We start from the raw sequence: 23,275 nt of genomic DNA, 5'->3' as shown, positions 1-23,275 counted from the left end.
GCCACCCGTTCTGAAACTGACTGCAGCTCTTTGTTAAGTGTTGCAGTCATTTCACTCACTGTAGTAGCTGACGTGTATAGTGTTGAGTCATCCGCATACCCATAAACACACTGGCTTTAGTCAAGGCCAGTGGCATGTCATTAGTAAAGATTGAAAAAGGTAGTGGGCCTAGACAGCTGCCTTGGGGAATTCCTGATTCTACGTGGATTATGCTTCTATTAAATAACACCCTCTGTGTTCTGTTAAACATGTAACTCTTTATCCACAATATTGCAGGGGATATAAAGCCAGAACACACACACTACCGTTCAAACGTTTGGGGTCACTTAGAAATTCCTTGTTTTTGAAAGCAAAGAAATTTCTTCTGAAACTCGACAGTCTATTCTTGTTCTGAGAAATGAAGGCTATTGATGGTTGGAGTGATGGTTGCTGATAATGGGCCTCTGTACGCCTAAGTAAATATTCCATTTAAAAAAATCTGGCGTTTCCAGCTATCACTAGTCATTTACAACATGAACAATATCTACACTGTATTTCTGATTAATTTGATGTATTTTAATGGACAAAAAAATGTGTAGTGACCCCAAACTGTTGAACGGTAATGTTTTTCCAGCAGCAGACTAGGATCAATAATGTCTAACAGCCCCCACAATCATTTTATCATCAATTTCTCTCAGCCAATCATCCTTCATTTGTGTAAGTAGTCTGCTTGTTGAATGTCCTTCCCTATAAGTGTGCTGACATTCTGTTGTCAATTTGTTTACAGTAAAATAGCATTGTATCTGGTCAAACACAATTTTCCCAAAAGGTTTAAGGGTTGGTAACAGGCTGATTGGTCAGGTATTTGAGCCAGTACAAGGGGCTTTACTATTCTTAGGTAGCATAATGACTTTAGCTTCCCTCCAGGCTTGAGGGCACACACTCTCTAGTTGGTTTAGATTGAAGATGTGGTAAATTTGTTTCATAGTATAGTTTCTTCCTCATTTTATTACGTTTAGTCACATTATTTCTTAATTTGCAGTACATTTGCCAATTGAGTCTTTGAATGAAGAGATTGAGATAAAACTGTCCAGCTTGAGTGTTTGTTGCAGCTCGTTCTAGTCGCTAGCTGCAGCGAACTGAAACCTTTAACAGAATGTGACTGTCAGAATAGGTGTTGTACGTGGAGGATGAGGGCTGCAGTAGATATCTCAGATAGGGGAAGTGAGGCCTAACAGGCTGACTACACTGCTCGCGTTGTGGGCGTTGCAAAATAAATTTAGAAATCTATATTATTCAATTATTGCGCGCGCCAACGAGCGTCTGTGTTGCTAAAGGCTAAAATAGAAGTCAGTTCTATTTGTGACGCAGATCGCACTGCAAGCCTCTCCCATCTCCCATCTCCTAATTAAGCCGCCTCCAAATATCCATCAGTTCCAACATGTCCATAATTTGCGTAATCTCTTTCATCATCAGAGCGAGATAGTTGGTAGTGTGCTTGCTTTTACATCCATTGACGTACTTAGAACTGTGTGTGTTTGCGTGTTATGCATAAAAATGAACGTGTGTGTGTGTCCAGGTCGGAGGACGTTCCCTCGGAGCTTCATGCCTCAGGAGAACCTGTTTCAGCTGGTTCCATCCAGTCAGACCCGGAGTTACAACGGAGACAGCACTCTACAGTACAGCGATCTCCGTACGCTGGGCCGAGTCCCAGAGAAGAGCTGCCCCCGCAGGGAAGTACCCAGATGTGAGTTACACCCCAATATAGACCCCTGGTTACATTCAGACATACCAGGTCCTCTAACCACCTCCTGGTTACATTCAGACATGCCAGGTCCTCTAACCACCTCCTGGTGACATTCAGACATACCAGGTCCTCTAACCACCTCCTGGTGACATTCAGACATACCAGGTCCTCTAACCACCTCCTGGTTACATTCAGACATACCAGGTCCTCTAACCACCTCCTGGTTACATTCAGACATACCAGGTCCTCTAACCACCTCCTGGTTACATTCAGACATACCAGGTCCTCTAACCACCTCCTGGTTACATTCAGACATACCAGGTCCTCTAACCACCTCCTGGTTACATTCAGACATACCAGGTCCTCTAACCACCTCCTGGTTACATTCAGACATATCAGGTCCTCTAACCACCTCCTGGTTACATTCAGACATACCAGGTCCTTTAACCACCTCCTGGTTACATTCAGACATACCAGGTCCTTTAACCACCTCCTGGTTACATTCAGACATACCAGGTCCTTTAACCACCTCCTGGTTACATTCAGACATACCAGGTCCTCTAACCACCTCCTGGTGACATTCAGACATACCAGGTCCTCTAACCACCTCCTGATTACATTCAGACATACCAGGTCCTCATACCAACTCCTGGTGACATTCAGACATACCAGGTCCTCTAACCACCTCCTGGTGACATTCAGACATACCAGGTCCTCTAACCACCTCCTGGTGACATTCAGACATACCAGGTCCTCTAACCACCTCCTGGTGACATTGACATACCAGGTCCTCTAACCACCTCCTGGTGACATTGACATACCAGGTCCTCTAACCACCTCCTGATTACATTCAGACATACCAGGTCCTCTAACCACCTCCTGGTGACATTCAGACATACCAGGTCCTCTAACCAACTCCTGATTACATTCAGACATACCAGGTCCTCTAACCACCTCCTGGTGACATTCAGACATACCAGGTCCTCTAACCAACTCCTGATTACATTCAGACATACCAGGTCCTCTAACCAACTCCTGGTTACATTAAATACAATACCACCATTAGACCATGTGGCTCTGTAGAAAATAGTCTGTTACAAACTCTGTATGGACACTAAACATGTTATATACATTTTGTACTCTGTATGTTATATATGAATAAAAACATGTATAAATGACTGAAGTTTCACTAGATTGCCATATTTTCTGTTAGTTACCAAAATGACTGAAGATTACAGTAACTCTGGTAAATTAGCAACCCCAGGATGAGACCAAGCTGGCTCAGCTGTTTGTCTGTGGTCTGTTTACCAGTCGCTGACTTATTTCCCACGCATACACACACACGTTCGCAAGCACACACTCACATTCGCACGATCTAACTCTTCATCAATAACAAAGAAGAGTGAACTCATCTTCCTGTAGTTTCCTATGATAGAGATGGCTGTTGGTTCTCTGACAGGTGGCTGTTGGTTCTCTGACAGGTGGCTGTTGGTTCTCTGACAGGTGACTTAGAGACTCATTTATATTACAGTACAGTATGTTGAGGATGCTGAGGTGAACTCTGACGCCCTCTAGACTCTGTCTCTTACCATAAATCTCTGAGCAACATGAAACTATAAACTGAATGTGGTTTGACTTCCTGTTTCTTGGTATTCCCTTCTTAATAGTTTAATAGTCTGGTCTGGTAGTGATTAACCAGGATGTTCACAGGGAAGGTAACAAGGAGTCAGGATACATCCCTAATGGCACCTCTAGGGCTCTGGTCAAAGTAGTGCACTGTGTGGAATATGGTGCCGTTTGATTTGGGAGACATTCTCAGAGTCCGAACATCTCTGGGGTTTGTCTAATACAGTCAGTCTGGGTTCAGTTATAGTGTACTGGGTTACGGACACACAGTCAGTCTGGGTTCAGTTATAGTGTACTGGGTTACGGACACCTTTGCCAGTTGGACGGTGTTTCCTCAGACACATTGGTGTGGCTGAATTCCGGGGTAAGTGAGCAGTGTGTCAAGAAGCAGTGCGGCTTGGCAGGGTCGTGTTTCAGAGGACTCACAGCTCTCGACCTTCGCCTCTCCCGAGCCCGGACGGGAGTTGCTGTGATAGCCATATTGGTTATAGTCTTGTCCTATCACAAACATGGGGATTAAAAGGGGTACTAAAAAAAATATATATAAACAAAATGTAATGAACAGCTAGCGTGTGCTTGTTTATGACAAGCTCTCATTGCAAGGCTGCCATAGTGTTTCTTTACATGACTTTTGACTAGAGAATCTACTCAATACACATGATGACATCTAGTGGTGACATTATGTACTGCACGGTACTGCATTTCACTGCAAAGGTGGTGAACTTGTGAACAGTGCAGTTTCAGATATACTTTGAGACTGCTGAATGAATTCAACTCTTTATAGTGTTCTTCAGCACAAACACGTCTGCATTCTTATTCATCGATCAAATCAAATCTGATTGCTCTCGTTGCACATGTTTAGCAGATGTTATTGTGGGTGTAGTGAAATGCTTGTGTTCCTAACGAATGGCACAGCGGTCTAACGCACTGCATCTCAGTACTAGAGGTGTCACTACAGACCCTGGTTCGATCCCGGGCTGTATCATAACCGGCCGTGATCGGGAGTCCCATAAGATGGCGCACAATTGGCCGGGGAGGGTTTGGCCGGGGTTGTCCGGGTTAGGGGAGTGTTTGGCCGGGGGTTATCCGGGTTAAGGGAGGGTTTGGCCAGGGGTTGTCCGTGTTAAGGGAGGGTTTGGCCAGGGGTTGTCCGGGGTTGTCCGGGTTAGGGGAGGGTTTGGCCGGGGGTTGTCCGGGTTAGGGGAGGGTTTGGCCGGGGGTTGTCCGGGTTAAGGGAGGGTTTGGCCGGGGGTTGTCCGGGTTAAGGGAGGGGTTGGCCGGTGTTGTCCGGGTTAGGGGAGGGTTTGGCCGGGTTAGAGGAGGGTTTGGCCGGGGTTGTCCGGGTTAGGGGAGGGTTTGGCCGGGGGTTGTCCGGGTTAAGGGAGGGGTTGGCCGGGTTAGGGGAGGGTTTGGCCGGGGGTTGTCCGGGTTAGGGGAGGGTTTGGCCAGGGGTTGTCCGTGTTAGGGGAGGGTTTGGCCAGGGGTTGTCCGGGTTAAGGGAGGGTTTGGCCAGGGGTTGGCCGGGGTTGTCCGGGTTAGGGGAGGGTTTGGCCGGGTTAAGGGAGGGTTTGGCCGGGGGTTGTCCGGGTTAGGGGAGGGTTTGGCCAGGGGTTGTCCGGGTTAGGGGAGGGTTTGGCCAGGGGTTGTCCGGTTTAGGGGAGGGTTTGGCCGGGGTTGTCCGGTTTAGGGGAGGGTTTGGCAGGGGTTGTCCGGGTTAGGGGAGGGTTTGGCCGGGTTTGGCCAGGGGTTGTCTGGGTTAGGGGAGGGTTAGGGGAGGGGTTGTCCGGGTTAGGGGAGGGTTGTAAAATAACAATTTGTTCATAGACTTGCCTGGTTAAAGGCACAACAAATTATAATATCTATATACAATATACAACAATACACACATCTAAAAGTAAAATAATGGAATTAAGAAATATTTAGACGAGCAATGTGGAGACGTGGTGGGTTCTCCTAGTTGATGACGCGCGGTGGGTTCTCCTAGTTGATGACGCGCGGTGGGTTCTCCTAGTTGATGACGCGCGGTGGGTTCTCCTAGTTGATGACGTGGTGGGTTCTCCTAGTTGATGACGCGCGGTGGGTTTCTCCTAGTTGATGACGCGCGGTGGGTTTCTCCTAGTTGATGACGTGGTGGGTTCTCCTAGTTGATGACGCGCGGTGGGTTTCTCCTAGTGGATGACGCGCGGTGGGTTCTCCTAGTTGATGACGCGCGGTGGGTTTCTCCTAGTTGATGACGCGCGGTGGGTTTCTCCTAGTTGATGACGCGCGGTGGGTTCTCCTAGTTGATGACGTGGTGGGTTCTCCTAGTTGATGACGTGGTGGGTTCTCCTAGTTGATGACGTGGTGGGTTCTCCTAGTTGATGACGTGGTAGGTTCTCCTAGTTTATGACGTGTGGTATGTTCTCCTAGTTTATGACGCGCGGTGGGTTTCTCCTAGTTGATGACGCGCGGTGGGTTTCTCCTAGTTGATGACGCGCGGTGGGTTTCTCCTAGTTGATGACGCGCGGTGGGTTTCTCCTAGTTGATGACGCGCGGTGGGTTTCTCCTAGTTGATGACGCGCGGTGGGTTCTCCTAGTTGATGACGTGGTGGGTTCTCCTAGTTGATGACGTGGTGGGTTCTCCTAGTTGATGACGTGGTGGGTTCTCCTAGTTGATGACGTGGTGGGTTCTCCTAGTTGATGACGTGGTGGGTTCTCCTAGTTTATGACGTGTGGTATGTTCTCCTAGTTTATGACGCGCGGTGGGTTTCTCCTAGTTGATGACGCGCGGTGGGTTTCTCCTAGTTGATGACGCGCGGTGGGTTTCTCCTAGTTGATGACGCGCGGTGGGTTTCTCCTAGTGGATGACGCGCGGTGGGTTTCTCCTAGTGGATGACGCGCGGTGGGTTTCTCCTAGTGGATGACGCGCGGTGGGTTTCTCCTAGTGGATGACGCGCGGTGGGTTCTCCTAGTTGATGACGCGCGGTGGGTTTCTCCTAGTTGATGACGCGCGGTGGGTTCTCCTAGTTGATGACGCGCGGTGGGTTTCTCCTAGTGGATGACGCGCGGTGGGTTTCTCCTAGTGGATGACGCGCGGTGGGTTTCTCCTAGTGGATGACGCGCGGTGGGTTCTCCTAGTTGATGGCGCGCGGTGTGCTCTCCTAGTTGATGACGTGCGGTGGGTTTCTCCTAGTTGATGACGCATGGTGGGTTTCTCCTAGTTGATGACGCACGCTGGGATTTCTCCTAGTTGATGACGCGCTGGGATTTCTCCTAGTTTATGACGCGCGGTGGGTTTCTCCTAGTTGATGACGCGCGGTGGGTTTCTCCTAGTGGATGACGCGCTGGGATTTCTCCTAGTTGATGACGCGCGGTGGGTTTCTCCTAGTTGATGACGCGCGGTGGGTTTTTCCTAGTTGATGACGCACGGTGGTGATGCGCGGTGGGCTCTCCTAGATGATGACGCGCGGTGGGCTCTCCTAGTTTATGACGCGCGGTGGGCTCTCCTAGTTGATGACGCGCGGGGGGTTCTCCTAGTTGATGACGCGCGGCGGGTTCTCCTAGTTTATGATGTGTGGCGGGTTCTCCTAGTTTATGACGTGTGGCGGGTTCTCCTAGTTTATGACGTGTGGCGGGTTCTCCTAGTTGATGACGCGCGGGGGGTTCTCCTAGTTGATGACGCGCGGCGGGTTCTCCTAGTTTATGATGTGTGGCGGGTTCTCCTAGTTTATGACGTGTGGCGGGTTCTCCTAGTTTATGACGTGTGGCGGGTTCTCCTAGTTGATGACGCGCGGCGGGTTCTCCTAGTTTATGACGTGTGGCGGGTTCTCCTAGTTTATGACGTGTGGCGGGTTCTCCTAGTTGATGACGCGCGGGGGGTTCTCCTAGTTGATGACGCGCGGCGGGTTCTCCTAGTTTATGATGTGTGGCGGGTTCTCCTAGTTTATGACGTGTGGCGGGTTCTCCTAGTTGATGACGCGCGGCGGGTTCTCCTAGTTTATGATGTGTGGCGGGTTCTCCTAGTTTATGACGTGTGGCGGGTTCTAGTTTATGACGTGTGGTGGGTTCTCCTAGTTTATGACGTGTGGTGTGTTCTGTCTCATAGCTCCGCAGGCGCCGGTGAACTGGCGTCAGGGGAAGCTGCTGGGTCGTGGGGCGTTTGGGGAGGTATACCTCTGTTACGACGCCGACACCGGACGGGAGCTGGCCGCCAAACAGGTGCCCTTTGACCCAGATTGTCAGGAAACCAGCAAGGTGAGTGGGAGGGATCAGATTTACCTCTCCGAACACAGAGCTACCTGAGAACACAGATTTACCTCTCCCCCCCCCCCTTCTCACCCTGTTTTTCTCCCCCGTGTAGGAGGTGAATGCTCTGGAGTGTGAGGTTCAGCTGTTGAAGAACCTGCATCATGAGCGGATCGTTCAGTACTACGGGTCTTCCAGGGACCTGGAGAAGAGGAAACTCACCATCTTTGTTGAGTTCATGCCTGGGGTGAGTAGGGGGCAGCTGGGGTGCAGTAGGGGGCAGCTGGGGTGCGTGGGGGGCAGGGATGGTGTCTGTTAGATTTGGAATGTTGATGTGGTGGGTGATGTTAGCATGAGAACCAGCAGACTTTAAAACAGACTGGTTTACCATCTGAACATAGACTACAATAGAAGTAGACGAGTTTCCTTCAGGCAAGCATCGGAGACAGAACGTTTTATCTGCCAAACCCAAATCAACCCACGGCACACCGCAGTGTCACCAGCTCTCATATCCAGTCATTCCTGTCAGCAGAACACCATGGTTTATGAGGTCATGTTCTCTGGAAACCAGGGAACTAAACGAGTAGCAGTCTCCCTCCTCTTTACCCCAGTCCATTCTACCCCCTCCTCTTTACCCCAGTCCATTCTACCCCCTCCTCTTTACCCCAGTCCATTCTACCTCCTCCTCTTTACCCCAGTCCATTCTACCTCCTCCTCTTTACCCCAGTCCCAATTCTTTCTTTAACCAGTCCTCTCTGCCCTAGTGGCCCCTGTTATTAATATCCCAGCTGTAACTGAGGCGGTGTCGAGGTTAAGTGTCTTAGTCACACATTGTCTGGTCGTGGGACATGTTTATACTTCTCTGAGGTTAGCTGGCAGAGAGGGGGAAGGGTGTTGGTCAGTGGCCTGGGGCCAAGTCAGTGTGTCAGGTCTGGCTACGTTGCTGGGTCCTATCAGCCTCTGAAAGGAGTGGAGGGGTGGAGGGGGACTGGCACCAGCCAGGGAGTAATTGATCTGTTTTACCAAAAGTGTGACGAGGAAAGGGAGAACGGGGCAGAACGGAGCAGAACGGAGCAGGAGGGGGCAGGAGGGGAGCAGGAGGGGAGCAGGAGGGAGCAGGAGGGGGCAGGAGGGAGCAGGAGGGGGCAGGAGGGAGCAGGAGGGGGCAGGAGGGAGCAGGAGGGGGCAGGAGGGAGCAGGAGGGGGCAGGAGGGAGCAGGAGGGGGCAGGAGGGAGCAGGAGGGAGCAGGAGGGGGCAGAACGGAGCAGGAGGGGGCAGAACGGAGCAGAACGGGCGAACTGGGGAGAGAGGGAAGGGGCCTGCTCCTTGGTTTCCCTGGTGTGACTGAGCAGATCTCGTTTCCCCTCAGAGGACTGAAAACAGGAAGAGAAGGGAATGCTGCCAGGTGTTAAGGACTGAAAACAGGAGAAATGCTGCAAGCCCTCTGAGGGCTTTCTGTTTTGAAACAATAAACTGATCAAAATGGGCCCTGATGTCCAAGCAGTGCACAGACAAAATGACTGACCCTGTAAAACAACACATTTCATACTACTATGACTGACCCTGTACAACAACACATTTCATACTACTATGACTGACCCTGTAAAACAACACATTTCATACTACTATGACCTGACACACTGACTTGGCCCCAGGCCACTGACCAACAACACATTTCATACTACTATGACTGACCCTGTAAAACAACACCTATCATACTACTATGACTGACCCTGTAAAACAACACCTATCATACTACTAGGGTAATGTGTTGTTTTACAGGGTCAGCCGTAGTAGTAGTAGTAGTAGTACACCTATCTGGTGTTTGATAATAAAACATGTTTAAGTTAACTGGTCACCTGTCTGGTCTCTCTGTCGGTCGGTTTGGTCCCCCCGTTGGTCGGTCCGTCTGGTCTCTGTCGGTCTGATCTCTCTGTCGGTCTGGTCGGTCTGGCCTCTCTGTCAATCGGTCGGTCTGGTGTCTTTCTCGTCTCTCGGTGTGTCTGTGGTCGTCTGTCTGTCTATTCGGTATCTCTGTCCCGTCTCTCCGTCTGGTCTGACCAGTTTCTCTGTCTATTCGGTATCTCTGTCCCGTCTCTCCGTCTGGTCTGACCAGTTTCTCTGTCTATTCGGTATCTCTGTCCCGTCTCTCCGTCTGGTCTGACCAGTTTCTCTGTCTATTCGGTATCTCTGTCCCGTCTCTCTGTCTGGTCTGACCAGTTTCTCTGTCTATTCGGTATCTCTGTCCCGTCTCTCCGTCTGGTCTGACCAGTTTCTCTGTCCCGTCTCTCTGTCTGGTCTGACCAGTTTCTCTGTCTATTCGGTATCTCTGTCCCGTCTCTGTCTGGTCTGACCAGTTTCTCTGTCTATTCGGTATCTCTGTCCCGTCTCTCTGTCTGGTCTGACCAGTTTCTCTGTCTATTCGGTATCTCTGTCCCGTCTCTCTGTCTGGTCTGACCAGTTTCTCTGTCTATTCGGTATCTCTGTCCCGTCTCTCTGTCTGGTCTGACCAGTTTCTCTGTCTATTCGGTATCTCTGTCCCGTCTCTCTGTCTGGTCTGACCAGTTTCTCTGTCTATTCGGTATCTCTGTCCCGTCTCTCTGTCTGGTCTGACCAGTTTCTCTGTCTATTCGGTATCTCTGTCCGTCTCTCTGTCTGGTCTGACCAGTTTCTCTGTCTATTCGGTATCTCTGTCCCGTCTCTCCGTCTGGTCTGACCAGTTTCTCTGTCTATTCGGTATCCCTGTCCCGTCTCTCTGTCTGGTCTGACCAGTTTCTCTGTCTATTCGGTATCTCTGTCCCGTCTCTCCGTCTGGTCTGACCAGTTTCTCTGTCTATTCGGTATCTCTGTCCCGTCTCTCTGTCTGGTCTGACCAGTTTCTCTGTCTATTCGGTATCTCTGTCCCGTCTCTCCGTCTGGTCTGACCAGTTTCTCTGTCTATTCGGTATCTCTGTCCCGTCTCTCTGTCTGGTCTGACCAGTTTCTCTGTCTATTCGGTATCTCTGTCCCGTCTCTCTGTCTGGTCTGACCAGTTTCTCTGTCTATTCGGTATCTCTGTCCCGTCTCTCCGTCTGGTCTGACCAGTTTCTCTGTCCCGTCTCTCTGTCTGGTCTGACCAGTTTCTCTGTCTACTCGGTATCTCTGTCCCGTCTCTCCGTCTGGTCTGACCAGTTTCTCTGTCTATTCGGTATCTCTGTCCCGTCTCTCTGTCTGGTCTGACCAGTTTCTCTGTCTACTCGGTATCTCTGTCCCGTCTCTCCGTCTGGTCTGACCAGTTTCTCTGTCTACTCGGTATCTCTGTCCCGTCTCTCCGTCTGGTCTGACCAGTTTCTCTGTCTATTCCGTATCTGACCAGTTTCTCTGTCTATTTCAGGGTTCCATTAAGGACCAGTTGAAGGCATATGGGGCGCTGACAGAGAAGGTGACGCGGCGCTACACCAGACAGATCCTCCAGGGAGTCTTCTACCTTCACAGCAACATGATCGTACACAGAGATATCAAAGGTCTGGTCATATTGACACACAGCAACATGATCGTACACAGAGATATCAACGGTCTGGTCATATTGACACACAGCAACATGATCGTACACAGAGATATCAACGGTCTGGTCATATTGACAGACTTACAGGATGGTGTGTGTATCTATCAAATCCCATTTTATTGTTAAACAACCGGTGTAGAGTGAGTGAAATGCTTCGTGAAGGTCTGTCCGGTCTGAGACTACAACATAGGAGAATATACTGAACAAAATCAATGGCACGCCAATGGGCCTAAGGATCTCTGTGCAAAGTGGAGCTTTGGCGGCCTCAAAAGCATAGTTACAGTCCTGGGACCGCTTAAATGGTACCTTGGGACTAAGCAGAGTTGAAAGGGGAGCTACTACCGTCGAGAAATTCTTACAGAATGTACGATAGTACCCTATGATAGCACCCTACCATCCCCAGGTATCTGCGCAACTGGCGGCGAGTTGTGGGAGCAGGAAAAGCAACAATTGCTTCCACTTTACCAGTTACAGGGCGCACTGGACCTCGTCCCAACGGTACTGGTATCCATGCAGTACTTGTGTAGCATCGCCTTCAGCGTCTGATGCCAGCGTTCGAGAGCCCCTTGACTCTCTGGATGATACGGGCTGGAGACCTGATGGGAAATACACAATGTCTTTAACACATTTGAGAACAGTTTTGACAAAGTTGGATCCCTGATCAGTTTGGGTTACTTTTGGGAGTCCAAACGTAGAGAAGAACTTCACTAGGTGCCTTCACCACAGTCTTAGCCGTTAGACGGAGAGGAATAGCCTCTGGGTATCGAGTAGCACTGCACATTATTGTTAGTAAGAACTGGTTACCTGACCTGGTTTTCGGCAATGGACCTACACAATCAATTATCACTCTTTCAAACGCTCACACAGGAATCAGGCAGAGTGGCGCACGAGGAACTGTTTGATTCACTTTCTCAGTGAGTTGACATACGTGACATGTTTTACTAAATAGGAGTCAGACTTCAAACCTGGCCAGAAGAAATGACGAAGGACCCGGTTATAAGTCTTTCTAATCCCCAAATGTCCGGACCACGCCGGGCGAGTGACAGCACCTGCTGACGGAACAGTGTAGGAAAAACCACTTGACACACTTCACTCCAGTCACCAACGGTGTCATGAGCTGCCCATTTACGCATCAAAACTCCTGCTTCCATAAAGTAGGCGGTCTCTCTGGTTTTAGCTTCCTCAATGGAAATTACCGAAGCAAAACACTTGCGACGTCGGTCTCCTTTTTGACATTCAATCACCTTCTCGGGGGTGACATACAAAACACTCATGTAATTGGGGTGCGATTTTGCTTTTTTACAGGGGTAAAAGCTGTCGGCCTTCCAGAAGGAATACTCGGTGCGTCGTCTTCTACCTCCATATTCTCAAAAATGGAACTAGACAAATCCACCACATCTCTCACAGCTTACGAGATTGTGCCCTCGTTAACACACAAACAGGCAAAACATGGGAAATGCTTGAACCAATGTATCTGTAGTTTTGATTTCTGGGTCCTCTAACACAGGAGTGATTTTACCACCAGCGATATCGTTCCCTAGTAGCAATGGGACTCCTTTAACTGGCAGTGTAGACACTCCACCAACACCGAAACGTCCTGATACCAAGTCTGACACTAAGTGGACCCAGTGTAATGGTACAGGTACGGTGGAGGTAAAGAGGTATGGGACTGGAGGTGGAGGTAAAGAGGTATGGGACTGGAGGTAAAGAGGTATGGAACTGGAGGTGGAGGTAGAGAGGTATGTGACTGTAGGTAAAGAGGTATGTGACTGTAGGTGGAGGTAAAGAGGTATGGGACTGTAGGTGGAGGTAGAGAGGTTTGGGACTGTAGGTGGAGGTAAAGAGGTATCTGACTGTAGGTGGAGGTATGGGACTGTAGGTGGAGGTAAAGAGGTATGTGACTGTAGGTGGAGGTAAAGAGGTATGGGACTGTAGGTGGAGGTAAAGAGGTATGGGACTGTAGGTATAGAGGTATGTGACTGTAGGTGGAGGTAAAGAGGTATGTGACTGTAGGTGGAGGTAAAGAGGTATGTGACTGTAGGTGGAGGTAAAGAGGTATGTGACTGTAGGTGGAGGTAAAGAGGTATGTGACTGTAGGTGGAGGTAAAGAGGTATGTGACTGTAGGTGGAGGTAAAGAGGTATGTGACTGTAGGTGGAGGTATAGAGGTATGTGACTGTAGGTGGAGGTAAAGAGGTATGTGACTGTAGGTGGAGGTAAAGAGGTATGTGACTGTAGGTGGAGGTAAAGAGGTATGGGACTGTAGGTGGAGGTAAAGAGGTATGGGACTGTAGGTGGAGGTAAAGAGGTATGGGACTGTAGGTGGAGGTAAAGAGGTATGGGACTGTAGGTGGAGGTAAAGAGGTATGGGACTGTAGGTGGAGGTAAAGAGGTATGGGACTGTAGGTGGAGGTAAAGAGGTATGGGACTGTAGGTGGAGGTAAAGAGGTATGGGACTGTAGGTGGAGGTAAAGAGGTATGGGACTGTAGGTGGAGGTAAAGAGGTATGGGACTGTAGGTGGAGGTAAAGAGGTATGGGACTGTAGGTGGAGGTAAAGAGGTATGGGACTGTAGGTGGAGGTAAAGAGGTATGGGACTGTAGGTGGAGGTAAAGAGGTATGGGACTGTAGGTGGAGGTAGAGAGGTATGGGACTGGAGGTGGAGGTAAAGAGGTATGGGACTGGAGGTGGAGGTAAAGAGGTATGGGACTGGAGGTGGAGGTAAAGAGGTATGGGACTGGAGGTGGAGGTAAAGAGGTATGGGACTGGAGGTGGAGGTAAAGAGGTATGGGACTGGAGGTGCGAGTAAGGATGACGGCCAGGCACGACTCCCAACACCATTTAATTTGCTGATGACACAACGGTGTTCGGACTGATCACTGACAACGATGAGACAGCCTATAGGGAGGAGGTCAGAGACCTGGGCGTGTGGTGCCAGGACAACAACCTCTCCCTCAACGTGATCAAGACAAAGGAGATAATTGTGGACTACAGGAAAAGGAGGACCGAACACTGCCCCATTCTCATCGACGGGGCTGTAGTGTAGGGGTTCGAGAGTGAATGTCCACATCACCAACGAACTAACATGGTCCAAACACACCAAGACAGTTGTGAAGAGAGCACAACAACACCTTTTCCCCCTCAGGAGACTGAAAAGATTTGGCATGGGTCCTCAGATCCTCAAAAAGTTATACAGCTGCATCATCGAGAGCATCCTGACTGGTTGCATCACTGCCTGGTATGGCAACTACTCGCCATCCAACCGTAAGGCACTACAGAAGGTAGTGTGTACAGCCCAGTACATCACTGGGGCCAAGCTTCCTGCCACCCAGGACCTCTATACCAGGTGGTAGTGTGTACAGCCCAGTACATCACTGGGGCCAAGCTTCCTGCCACCCAGGACCTCTATACCAGGTGGTGTTAGAGGAAGGCCCAAATAATTGTCAAAGACTCCAGTCAGCCAAGTCAAAGACTGTTTTCTCTGCTACCGCACGGCAAGCGGTACCGGAGCGCCAAGTCTAGGTCCAAAAGGCTCCTCAACAGCTTTTACCCTCAAACCATCAGACTGCTGAACAACTAATCAACTGGCCACTGGACTATTTACATTGACCCCCCCCCCCCCCCCTCCATTTGTTTTGTACACTGCTGCTACTCTCTGTTTATTATCTATGCATAGTCACTACCTACATTTACAAATTACCTCGACTAACCTGAACCCTGCACACTGACTCGGTACCAGTAACCCCTGTATATAGTCTCGTTATTGTTATTTTATTGGGTTACTCTTTATTTTTTACTTTAGTTTATTTGGTAAATATTTTATCTTTCTTGAACTGCATTGTTGGTTGTCAGTAAGCATTTCACTGTAAGGTCTACATCTTTTGTATTCGGCGCATGTGACAAAGTTTGATTTGTTTTGAGAGATGAGCAAAAGAGAGGCCTCAGGAAGGACCTCTAAACCCGTAGGGCTTAGTAGTAGTATTACATTATATAGTGGTAGTATTATAATAGTATTATATTATATAGTGGTCGTATTATAATAGTGTTATAATATATAGTGGTAGTATTATAATAGTATTATATTATATAGTGGTCATATTATAATAGTGTTATAATATATAGTGGTAGTATTATAGTAGTATTATATAGTAGTAGTATTACATTATATAGTGGTCGTATTATAATAGTGTTATAATATATAGTGGTAGTATTATAGTAGTATTATATAGTGGTAGTATTATAATAGTGTTATAATATATAGTGGTAGTATTATAATAGTATTATATTATATAGTGGTCGTATTATAATAGTGTTATAATATATAGTGGTAGTATTATAGTAGTATTATGTAGTAGTAGTATTACATTATATAGTGGTAGTATTATAATAGTATTATATTATATAGTGGTCGTATTATAATAGTGTTATAATATATAGTGGTAGTATTATAGTAGTATTATATAGTGGTAGTATTATAATAGTGTTATAATATATAGTGGTAGTATTATAATAGTATTATATTATATAGTGGTCATATTATAATAGTGTTATAATATATAGTGGTAGTATTATAGTAGTATTATATAGTAGTAGTATTACATTATATAGTGGTAGTATTATAATAGTATTATATTATATAGTGGTCGTATTATAATAGTGTTATAATATATAGTGGTAGTATTATAGTAGTATTATATAGTGGTAGTATTATAGTAGTATTATATAGTGGTAGTATTATAGTAGTATTATATAGTGGTAGTATTACATTATATAGTGGTAGTATTATAATAGTATTATATTATATAGTGGTCGTATTATAATAGTGTTATAATATATAGTGGTAGTATTATAGTAGTATTATATAGTGGTAGTATTATAGTAGTATTATATAGTGGTAGTATTATAGTAGTATTATATAGTGGTAGTATTACAATATATAGTGGTAGTATTATAATAGTATTATATTATATAGTGGTCGTATTATAATAGTGTTATAATATATAGTGGTAGTATTATAGTAGTATTATATAGTAGTAGTATTACATTATATAGTGGTAGTATTATAATAGTATTATATTATATAGTGGACGTATTATAATAGTGTTATAATATATAGTGGTAGTATTATAGTAGTATTATATAGTGGTCGTATTATAATATATAGTGGTAGTATTATAGTAGTATTATATAGTGGTAGTATTATAGTAGTATTATATAGTAGTAGTAGTATTACATTATATAGTGGTCGTATTATAGTAGTATTATATAGTAGTAGTATTACATTATATAGTGGTAGTATTATATAGTAGTAGTATTACATTATATAGTGGTCGTATTATAATAGTGTTATAATATATAGTGGTAGTATTATAGTAGTATTATATAGTAGTAGTATTATAGTTGTATTATATAGTGGTAGTATTATAGTTGTGTGTGTATATAGTGGTAGTATTATAGTTGTGTGTGTATATAGTGGTAGTATTATAGTAGTATTATATAGTGGTAGTATTATATAGTGGTAGTATTATAATAGTGTTATAATATATAGTGGTAGTATTATAGTTGTGTGTATATAGTGGTAGTATTATAGTTGTTTTATATAGTGGTAGTATTATAGTAGTATTATATAGTGGTAGTATTATATAGTGGTAGTATTATAATAGTGTTATAATATATAGTGGTAGTATAACAGTTGTTTTATATAGTGGTAGTATTATAGTAGTAGTATATAGTAGTAGTATTACATTATATAGTGGTTATATAGTAGTATTATATAGTAGTAGTATTATAGTTGTATTATATAGTGGTAGTATTATAGTTGTGTGTGTGTATATAGTGGTAGTATTATAGTTGTGTGTGTATATAGTGGTAGTATTATAGTTGTATTATATAGTGGTAGTATTATAGTTGTGTGTATATAGTGGTAGTATTATAGTTGTTTTATATAGTGGTAGTATTATAGTAGTATTATATAGTGGTAGTATTATAATAGTGTTATAATATATAGTGGTAGTATTATAGTTGTGTGTATATAGTGGTAGTATTATAGTTGTTTTTATATAGTGGTAGTATTATAGTAGTATTATATAGTGGTAGTATTATATAGTGGTAGTATTATAATAGTGTTATAATATATAGTGGTAGTATTATAGGTGTATTATATCGTGGTAGTATTATAATAGTGTTATAATATATAGTGGTAGTAGTATTATTATATAGTGGTAGTATTATAATAGTGTTATAATATATAGTGGTAGTATTATAGTAGTATTATATAGTAGTAGTATTACATTATATAGTGGTAGTATTATAATAGTGTTATAATATATAGTGGTAGTATTATAATAGTGTTATAATATATAGTGGTAGTAGTATTATATTATATAGTGGTAGTAGTATTATATTATATAGTGGTAGTAGTATTATAATATATAGTGGTAGTAGTATTATATTATATAGTGGTAGTAGTATAATAGTGTTATAATATATAGTGGTAGTATTATAGTAGTATTATATAGTAGTAGTATTATATTATATAGTGGTAGTATTATAATAGTGTTATAATATATAGTGGTAGTATTATAGTAGTATTATATAGTAGTAGTATTACATTATATAGTGGTAGTATTATAATAGTGTTATAATATATAGTGGTAGTATTATAGTTGTATTATATAGTGGTAGTATTTTTCTTCATACTCTCTGTTGTCCTCTAGGTGCCAACATCCTGAGAGACTCCACTGGCAACATAAAGCTGGGGGACTTTGGGGCCAGTAAACGCATCCAGACCATCTGTATGTCAGGAACTGGCATCAAATCCGTCACCGGCACACCTTACTGGATGAGCCCAGAAGTCATCAACGGAGAAGGATACGGACGCAAAGCTGATGTCTGGTAAAAAGCATAGACTCATAATGCAGTCAGATGGCTCTTTTTTTTAGTGCCATTCACACATTTTGCGATATCAAATTGTGAAACAAATTCCTGATTTTCTTGCCTTGTTTAAGAATATACACTAATGTTAAAGGTGATTTATTTCTCATGATGTACTAGATGAAGTGGTTCTGTCTCCATAAAGTGTTTTGTCTGTCAGGTCTGTGGCATGCACAGTGGTGGAGATGCTTACCCAGAAGCCTCCCTGGGCGGAATACGAGGCCATGGCAGCTATCTTTAAGATAGCCACGCAGCCCACCAAGCCCTTCCTCCCTGAGGGTGTTTCCGAGGCCGCCCGGGACTTTGTGCGTCAGGTGTTCATAGAGGAGAAGTGGCGTCCCACGGCCGAGAACCTCCTCTCACACCCCTTCGTCCAAGGGGGGTTCTGACCCTGACCTCTAACACCCCCAGGGCCACCCTGCCTCCCAGGCCTCTCCACAGCTCCAGTCCTCCAGGCTTCTAGGACCCAGCACCACTCGACTCCAGGGCCCAGCACCATGATGCCAGACCTGATCACAACCTGAGCCCCAGTCTCTCTCCTTCACCAGCTAACTGACCCCAGACCTGATCATAACCTGAGCCCTAATCTCTCCTATATTTTGTCTGTCTTGTGATCAGTGGTCACCTTCTATATTCTGTTAGGTTAAGAGCAAACTCTGAAAATACATCCCACCTGTCAGGACTGTAAGTTAGTCATCTAGTGTCCCTGTTGTCTTTGAGTAATATTCTGCTTCAAAGGGGATTGTGAACCATTTTTGTAATACATCCTAGATGAACACTTGCAGTTACCTTAACAGTTGATGTCTATACTTTGACCTGAGATATGTACATTTAGTTTTGTCTGAATTGCCAAATGCCTTACAATGACAAGTTGTAAAATAGCATTCATGTACATTTACAGAATGACCCTGTTTCTACATCATAGCACTCTTTCTAATTCGGAAAGAGACTATTGCACATTTTATAGCATGTATTCAGTAGGTGCCCCATTGCAGGATAATCAACAGGAAAAAATTTATGCTGTAAATATATTTGACATTTTTATAATTTCATAATGAGAGAAATTTGTGTTTTTTTAAATTCCACTGTTTGGAGAAAAATACACAAACATTTGTATTGTTGTGAATGGTTACTCGCCGTGTATAAGCAAGCAATTCTCCTACGCTGACCAGCCTGTTTAAATCCACGTATGTGCCGTGTTTCTTCTATCCCAGTGTATTGTTCACCAGCACAGAACTGTCCGAAGAGAGTTCAGTAATACTCCTTGTTCTTCCCAGAGTTGGAAACAAAAATAACTCTCCCATCTAGAACATGGATTTGTTAGCCAGTGAATCAGTCCTCAGCCTGAAATCCAGAACATGTTTTGTGATAACTTTCAACTCCATGTACAGTTGAAGTCGGAAGTTTACATACACCTTAGCCAAATACATTTAAACTCAGTTTTTCACAATTCCTGACATTTAATCCTGGTAAAGATTCCCTGTTTTAGGTCAGTTAGGATCACCACTTTATTTTAAGAATGTGAAATGTCAGAATAATAGTAGAGAGAATGATTTATTTCAGCTTTTATTTCTTTCATCACATTCCCAGTGGGTCAGAAGTTTACATACAGTCAATTAGTATTTGGTAGCATTGCCTTTAAATTGTTTAACTTGGGTCAAATGTTTCGGGTAGCCTTCCACAAGCTTCCCACAATAAATTGGGTGAATTCTGGCCCATTCCTCCTGACAGATGGTGTGACTGAGTCAAGTTTGTAGGTTCTGCCCACAAATGTTCTATAGGATTGAGGTCAGGGCTTTGTGATGGCCACTCCAATACCTTGACTTTGTTGTCCTTGAGACATTTTTCCACAACTTTGGAAGTATGCTTGGGGTCATTGTCCATTTGGAAGACCCATTTGCGACCAAGCTTTAACTTCCTGACTGATGTCTTGAGATGTTGCTTCAATATATCCACCTTTTTTTCCTTCCTTATGTTGCCATCTATTTTGTGAGGTGCACCAGGCCCTCCTGCAGCAAAGCACCCCCACAACATGATGCTGCCATCCCCATGCTTCACGGTTTGGATGGTGTTCTTCAGCTTGCAAACCTCCCCCTTTTTCCTCCTAACATAAGGTCATTATGGCCAAACAGTACTATTTTTGTTTTATCAGACCAGAGGACATTTCTCCAAAAAGTACGATCTTTGTCCACAAACTGTAGTCTGGCTTTTTTATGTCGGTTTTGGAGCAGTGGCTTCTTACTTGCGGAGTGGCCTTTCAGGTTATGTCGATATAGGACTCGTTTTACTGTGGATATAGATACTTTTGTACCTGTTTCCTCCAGCATCTTCACAAGGTCCTTTTCTGTTGTTCTGGGATTGATTTGTACCTTTTGCACCAAAGTACGTTCCTCTCTAGGAGACAGAATGCGTCTCCTTCCTGAGCGGTATGACAGCTGCGTGGTCCCATGGTGTTTATACTTGCGTTCTATTGTTTGTACAGATGAACGTGGTACCTTCAGGTATTTGGAAATTGCTCCCAAAGATGAACCAGACTTGCAAAGCAAAGAGGCACTGAGTTTGAAAGTAGGCCTTGAAATACATCCACACTCAAATTCTGGAATTTTCCAAGCTGTTTAAAGGCACAGTCAACTTCTGACCCACTGGAATTGTGATACAGTGAAATAGTCTGTCTGTAAACAATTGCACAAAGTAGATGTCCTAACTATAGTTTTTTTTATCAAGAAATCCGTTGACTGGTTGAAAAACTAGTTTTAATGACTCCAACCGAAGTGTATGTAAACTTCCGTCTTCAACTGTACTCTGTTGTTTGGAATGACAATGCGTGGAAAGTAAGTGTAACCCGAGTGGATGTGTGATACTTACTCTTCAGCCTGAATTGTCCCCACTTGCGCCAGCAATTAGCTAGCTTTTCACATGGCGCCGACTGGTAAGATGCTTCAGGAGTGCAGTCGGTCACGCGTGCTAGCAAGGCAGAGGTCCCGAGTTCAGTTCAGTCCAGGTATGGGCCAAATCGGGACGAGGAGGTTACTCGCTAAGCAAGCAGTCCTTTACATTAGCACAAATAGAACGTGGATCTCAGCCACTTTATCACTCCAGGACCTACCCCTCTCCTGTAGATGGAAGTCTCCCTGTACCGAGGACCTCTACCCCTCTCCTGTAGATGGAAGTCTCCCTGTACCGAGGACCTCTACCCCTCTCCTGTAGATGGAAGTCTCCCTGTACCGAGGACCTCCCCCTTTGCACTCCCACTCGCCAAGTGCCCTTTTGGGTGGTGGCATAATCATTATTTTTATATACAGTTGTTGTTCTGAACCCACTTGCCCCCAAGTTGGTGTACTTTTTTCATTTTGAGCACCTTCCTCCTGGAAGGTCTGGACACGGCCCTGCTGTAGGTTGTCCTCAGATGTTGACTGGCAGCTTGGTGCAAACTGTAGGCTACTGTGCTAGACTTGCTACTGCATGGGACCTAATGGGAATGTGATGTAAAGACTGTTCTGAATGTTTTAGTAGCTGGTCTGATTGAGCAGCAACATCTCACAGGTCCAGGCGTTGCATCATATCAAACCAAACATTATTCAATACTGTCACCATATTGCCTTGAATTGCATGATTCAGTCGTCAGCATGATTCACTAGACTGCGTCGGGTGGTTCGCTCACTAGACTGCGTCGGGTGGTTCGCTCACTAGACTGCGTCGGGTGGTTCGCTCACTAGACTGCGTCGGGTGGTTCGCTCACTAGACTGCGTCGGGTGGTTCGCTCACGAGACTGCGTCGGGTGGTTCGCTCACGAGACTGCGTCGGGTGGTTCGCTCACGAGACTGCGTCGGGTGGTTCGCTCACGAGACTGCGTCGGGTGGTTCGCTCACTAGACTGCGTCGGGTGGTTCGCTCACGAGACTGCGTCGGGTGGTTCGCTCACTAGACTGCGTCGGGTGGTTCATTCTGTTTTATCTTGGGCTGAGAAAGACTTGACATGGCTTTAGTGTGTGTATATATATATAGTAGTAGTAGTAGTAGTAGTAGTAGTAGTAGTAGTAGTAGTAGTAGTAGTAGTAGTAGTAGTAGTAGTAGTAGTGTAACTTTAGCAGAGGCACAACACATCTAAAGGGCTGGATCGGGAACGGCGACAGAAGGAGCAGCCAGCTATGTTCTCCATAACAGGCTATATCAGGCAGCATCACCATAACAGGCTATATCAGGCAGCATCACCATAACAGGCAAATCAGGCAGCATCACCATAACAGGCTATATCAGGCAGCATCACCATGTAGCTTTAGGACTATCCTCCCTCTCCTTATAACCATGTCACTCCCATGTCACTCCCTCTCCTTATAACAGTGTTACTAAGTTATGAGCAAACTGATGGATCAACAGTATTCACCATGCCACTGCCTTGTCTCACACTGCTCTTAGTTCAGGAAACAATCACTTTACCTGACTGTGGAACACATTTAATAAACGACCTGACTGTGGAACACATTTAATAAACGACCTGACTGTGGAACACATTTAATAAACGACCTGACTGTGGAACACATTTAATAAACGACCTGACTGTGGAACACATTTAATAAACGACCTGACTGTGGAACACATTTAATAAACGACCTGACTGTGGAACACATTTAAATAGGTGGTGAATGTGCATTCTAATGTAATGTAGGCCTGTGCTGCCCAATGCCAGAGTCTAGATGCTGTGTTGTAGAGGGACAGACGGCACAATGCCAGAGTCTAGATGCTGTGTTGTAGAGAGACAGACGACACAATGCCAGAGTCTAGATGCTGTGTTGTAGAGAGACAGACGGCACAATGCCAGATCTAGATGCTGTGCTGTAGAGAGACAGACGGCACAATACTAGATGCTGTGTTATACACAGAGCACATTATTGGCTTTGCTGGCGTTCTCCTGTAATAAATAAATTATTGTACTGTAAATACATATTTTATGGCACTTTTATATGAAATGACATTTCATTATACCTGTTAGATTCCCATGCTATAGAGATTGTCTGATCCAGAGAGTGGCTCATGACAAGGAGCAGTATGTATGGACTGTACTATATACACTGCTCAAAAAAATAAAGGGAACACTAAAATAACACATCCTAGATCTGAATGAATGAAATATTATTCTTAAATACTTTTTTCTTTACATAATTTTGGTGTGATTTTGTTGTCAGCACATTCAACTATCAATGGAAATCAAATGTATCAACCCATG

At 45.1% G+C, this 23,275-nt stretch overlaps 1 protein-coding gene across 1 annotated transcript in view; it reads left to right on the top strand.

Annotated features, from left to right (window-relative positions):
- map3k22 (mitogen-activated protein kinase kinase kinase 22) overlaps positions 1 to 23,153 on the top strand; it is a 68,569-nt gene extending 45,416 nt beyond the window's left edge. Inside the window, exons 13-18 of the mRNA XM_031836463.1 lie at positions 1,559 to 1,726; positions 7,437 to 7,585; positions 7,692 to 7,823; positions 10,951 to 11,080; positions 17,836 to 18,013; positions 18,213 to 23,153. Coding sequence (XP_031692323.1) covers positions 1,559 to 1,726; positions 7,437 to 7,585; positions 7,692 to 7,823; positions 10,951 to 11,080; positions 17,836 to 18,013; positions 18,213 to 18,441 — 986 coding nt within the window. The 3' untranslated portion in view covers positions 18,442 to 23,153. The remainder of the gene's footprint in view (positions 1 to 1,558; positions 1,727 to 7,436; positions 7,586 to 7,691; positions 7,824 to 10,950; positions 11,081 to 17,835; positions 18,014 to 18,212) is intronic.
- The last annotated feature ends 122 nt before the right edge of the window (positions 23,154 to 23,275 follow it).

The sequence above is a fragment of the Oncorhynchus kisutch genome, linkage group LG11 (genome assembly GCF_002021735.2).
Source record: "Oncorhynchus kisutch isolate 150728-3 linkage group LG11, Okis_V2, whole genome shotgun sequence".
NCBI classification, from domain to species: domain Eukaryota; kingdom Metazoa; phylum Chordata; class Actinopteri; order Salmoniformes; family Salmonidae; genus Oncorhynchus; species Oncorhynchus kisutch.
This window is presented reverse-complemented; position numbering and strand designations above follow the sequence as displayed.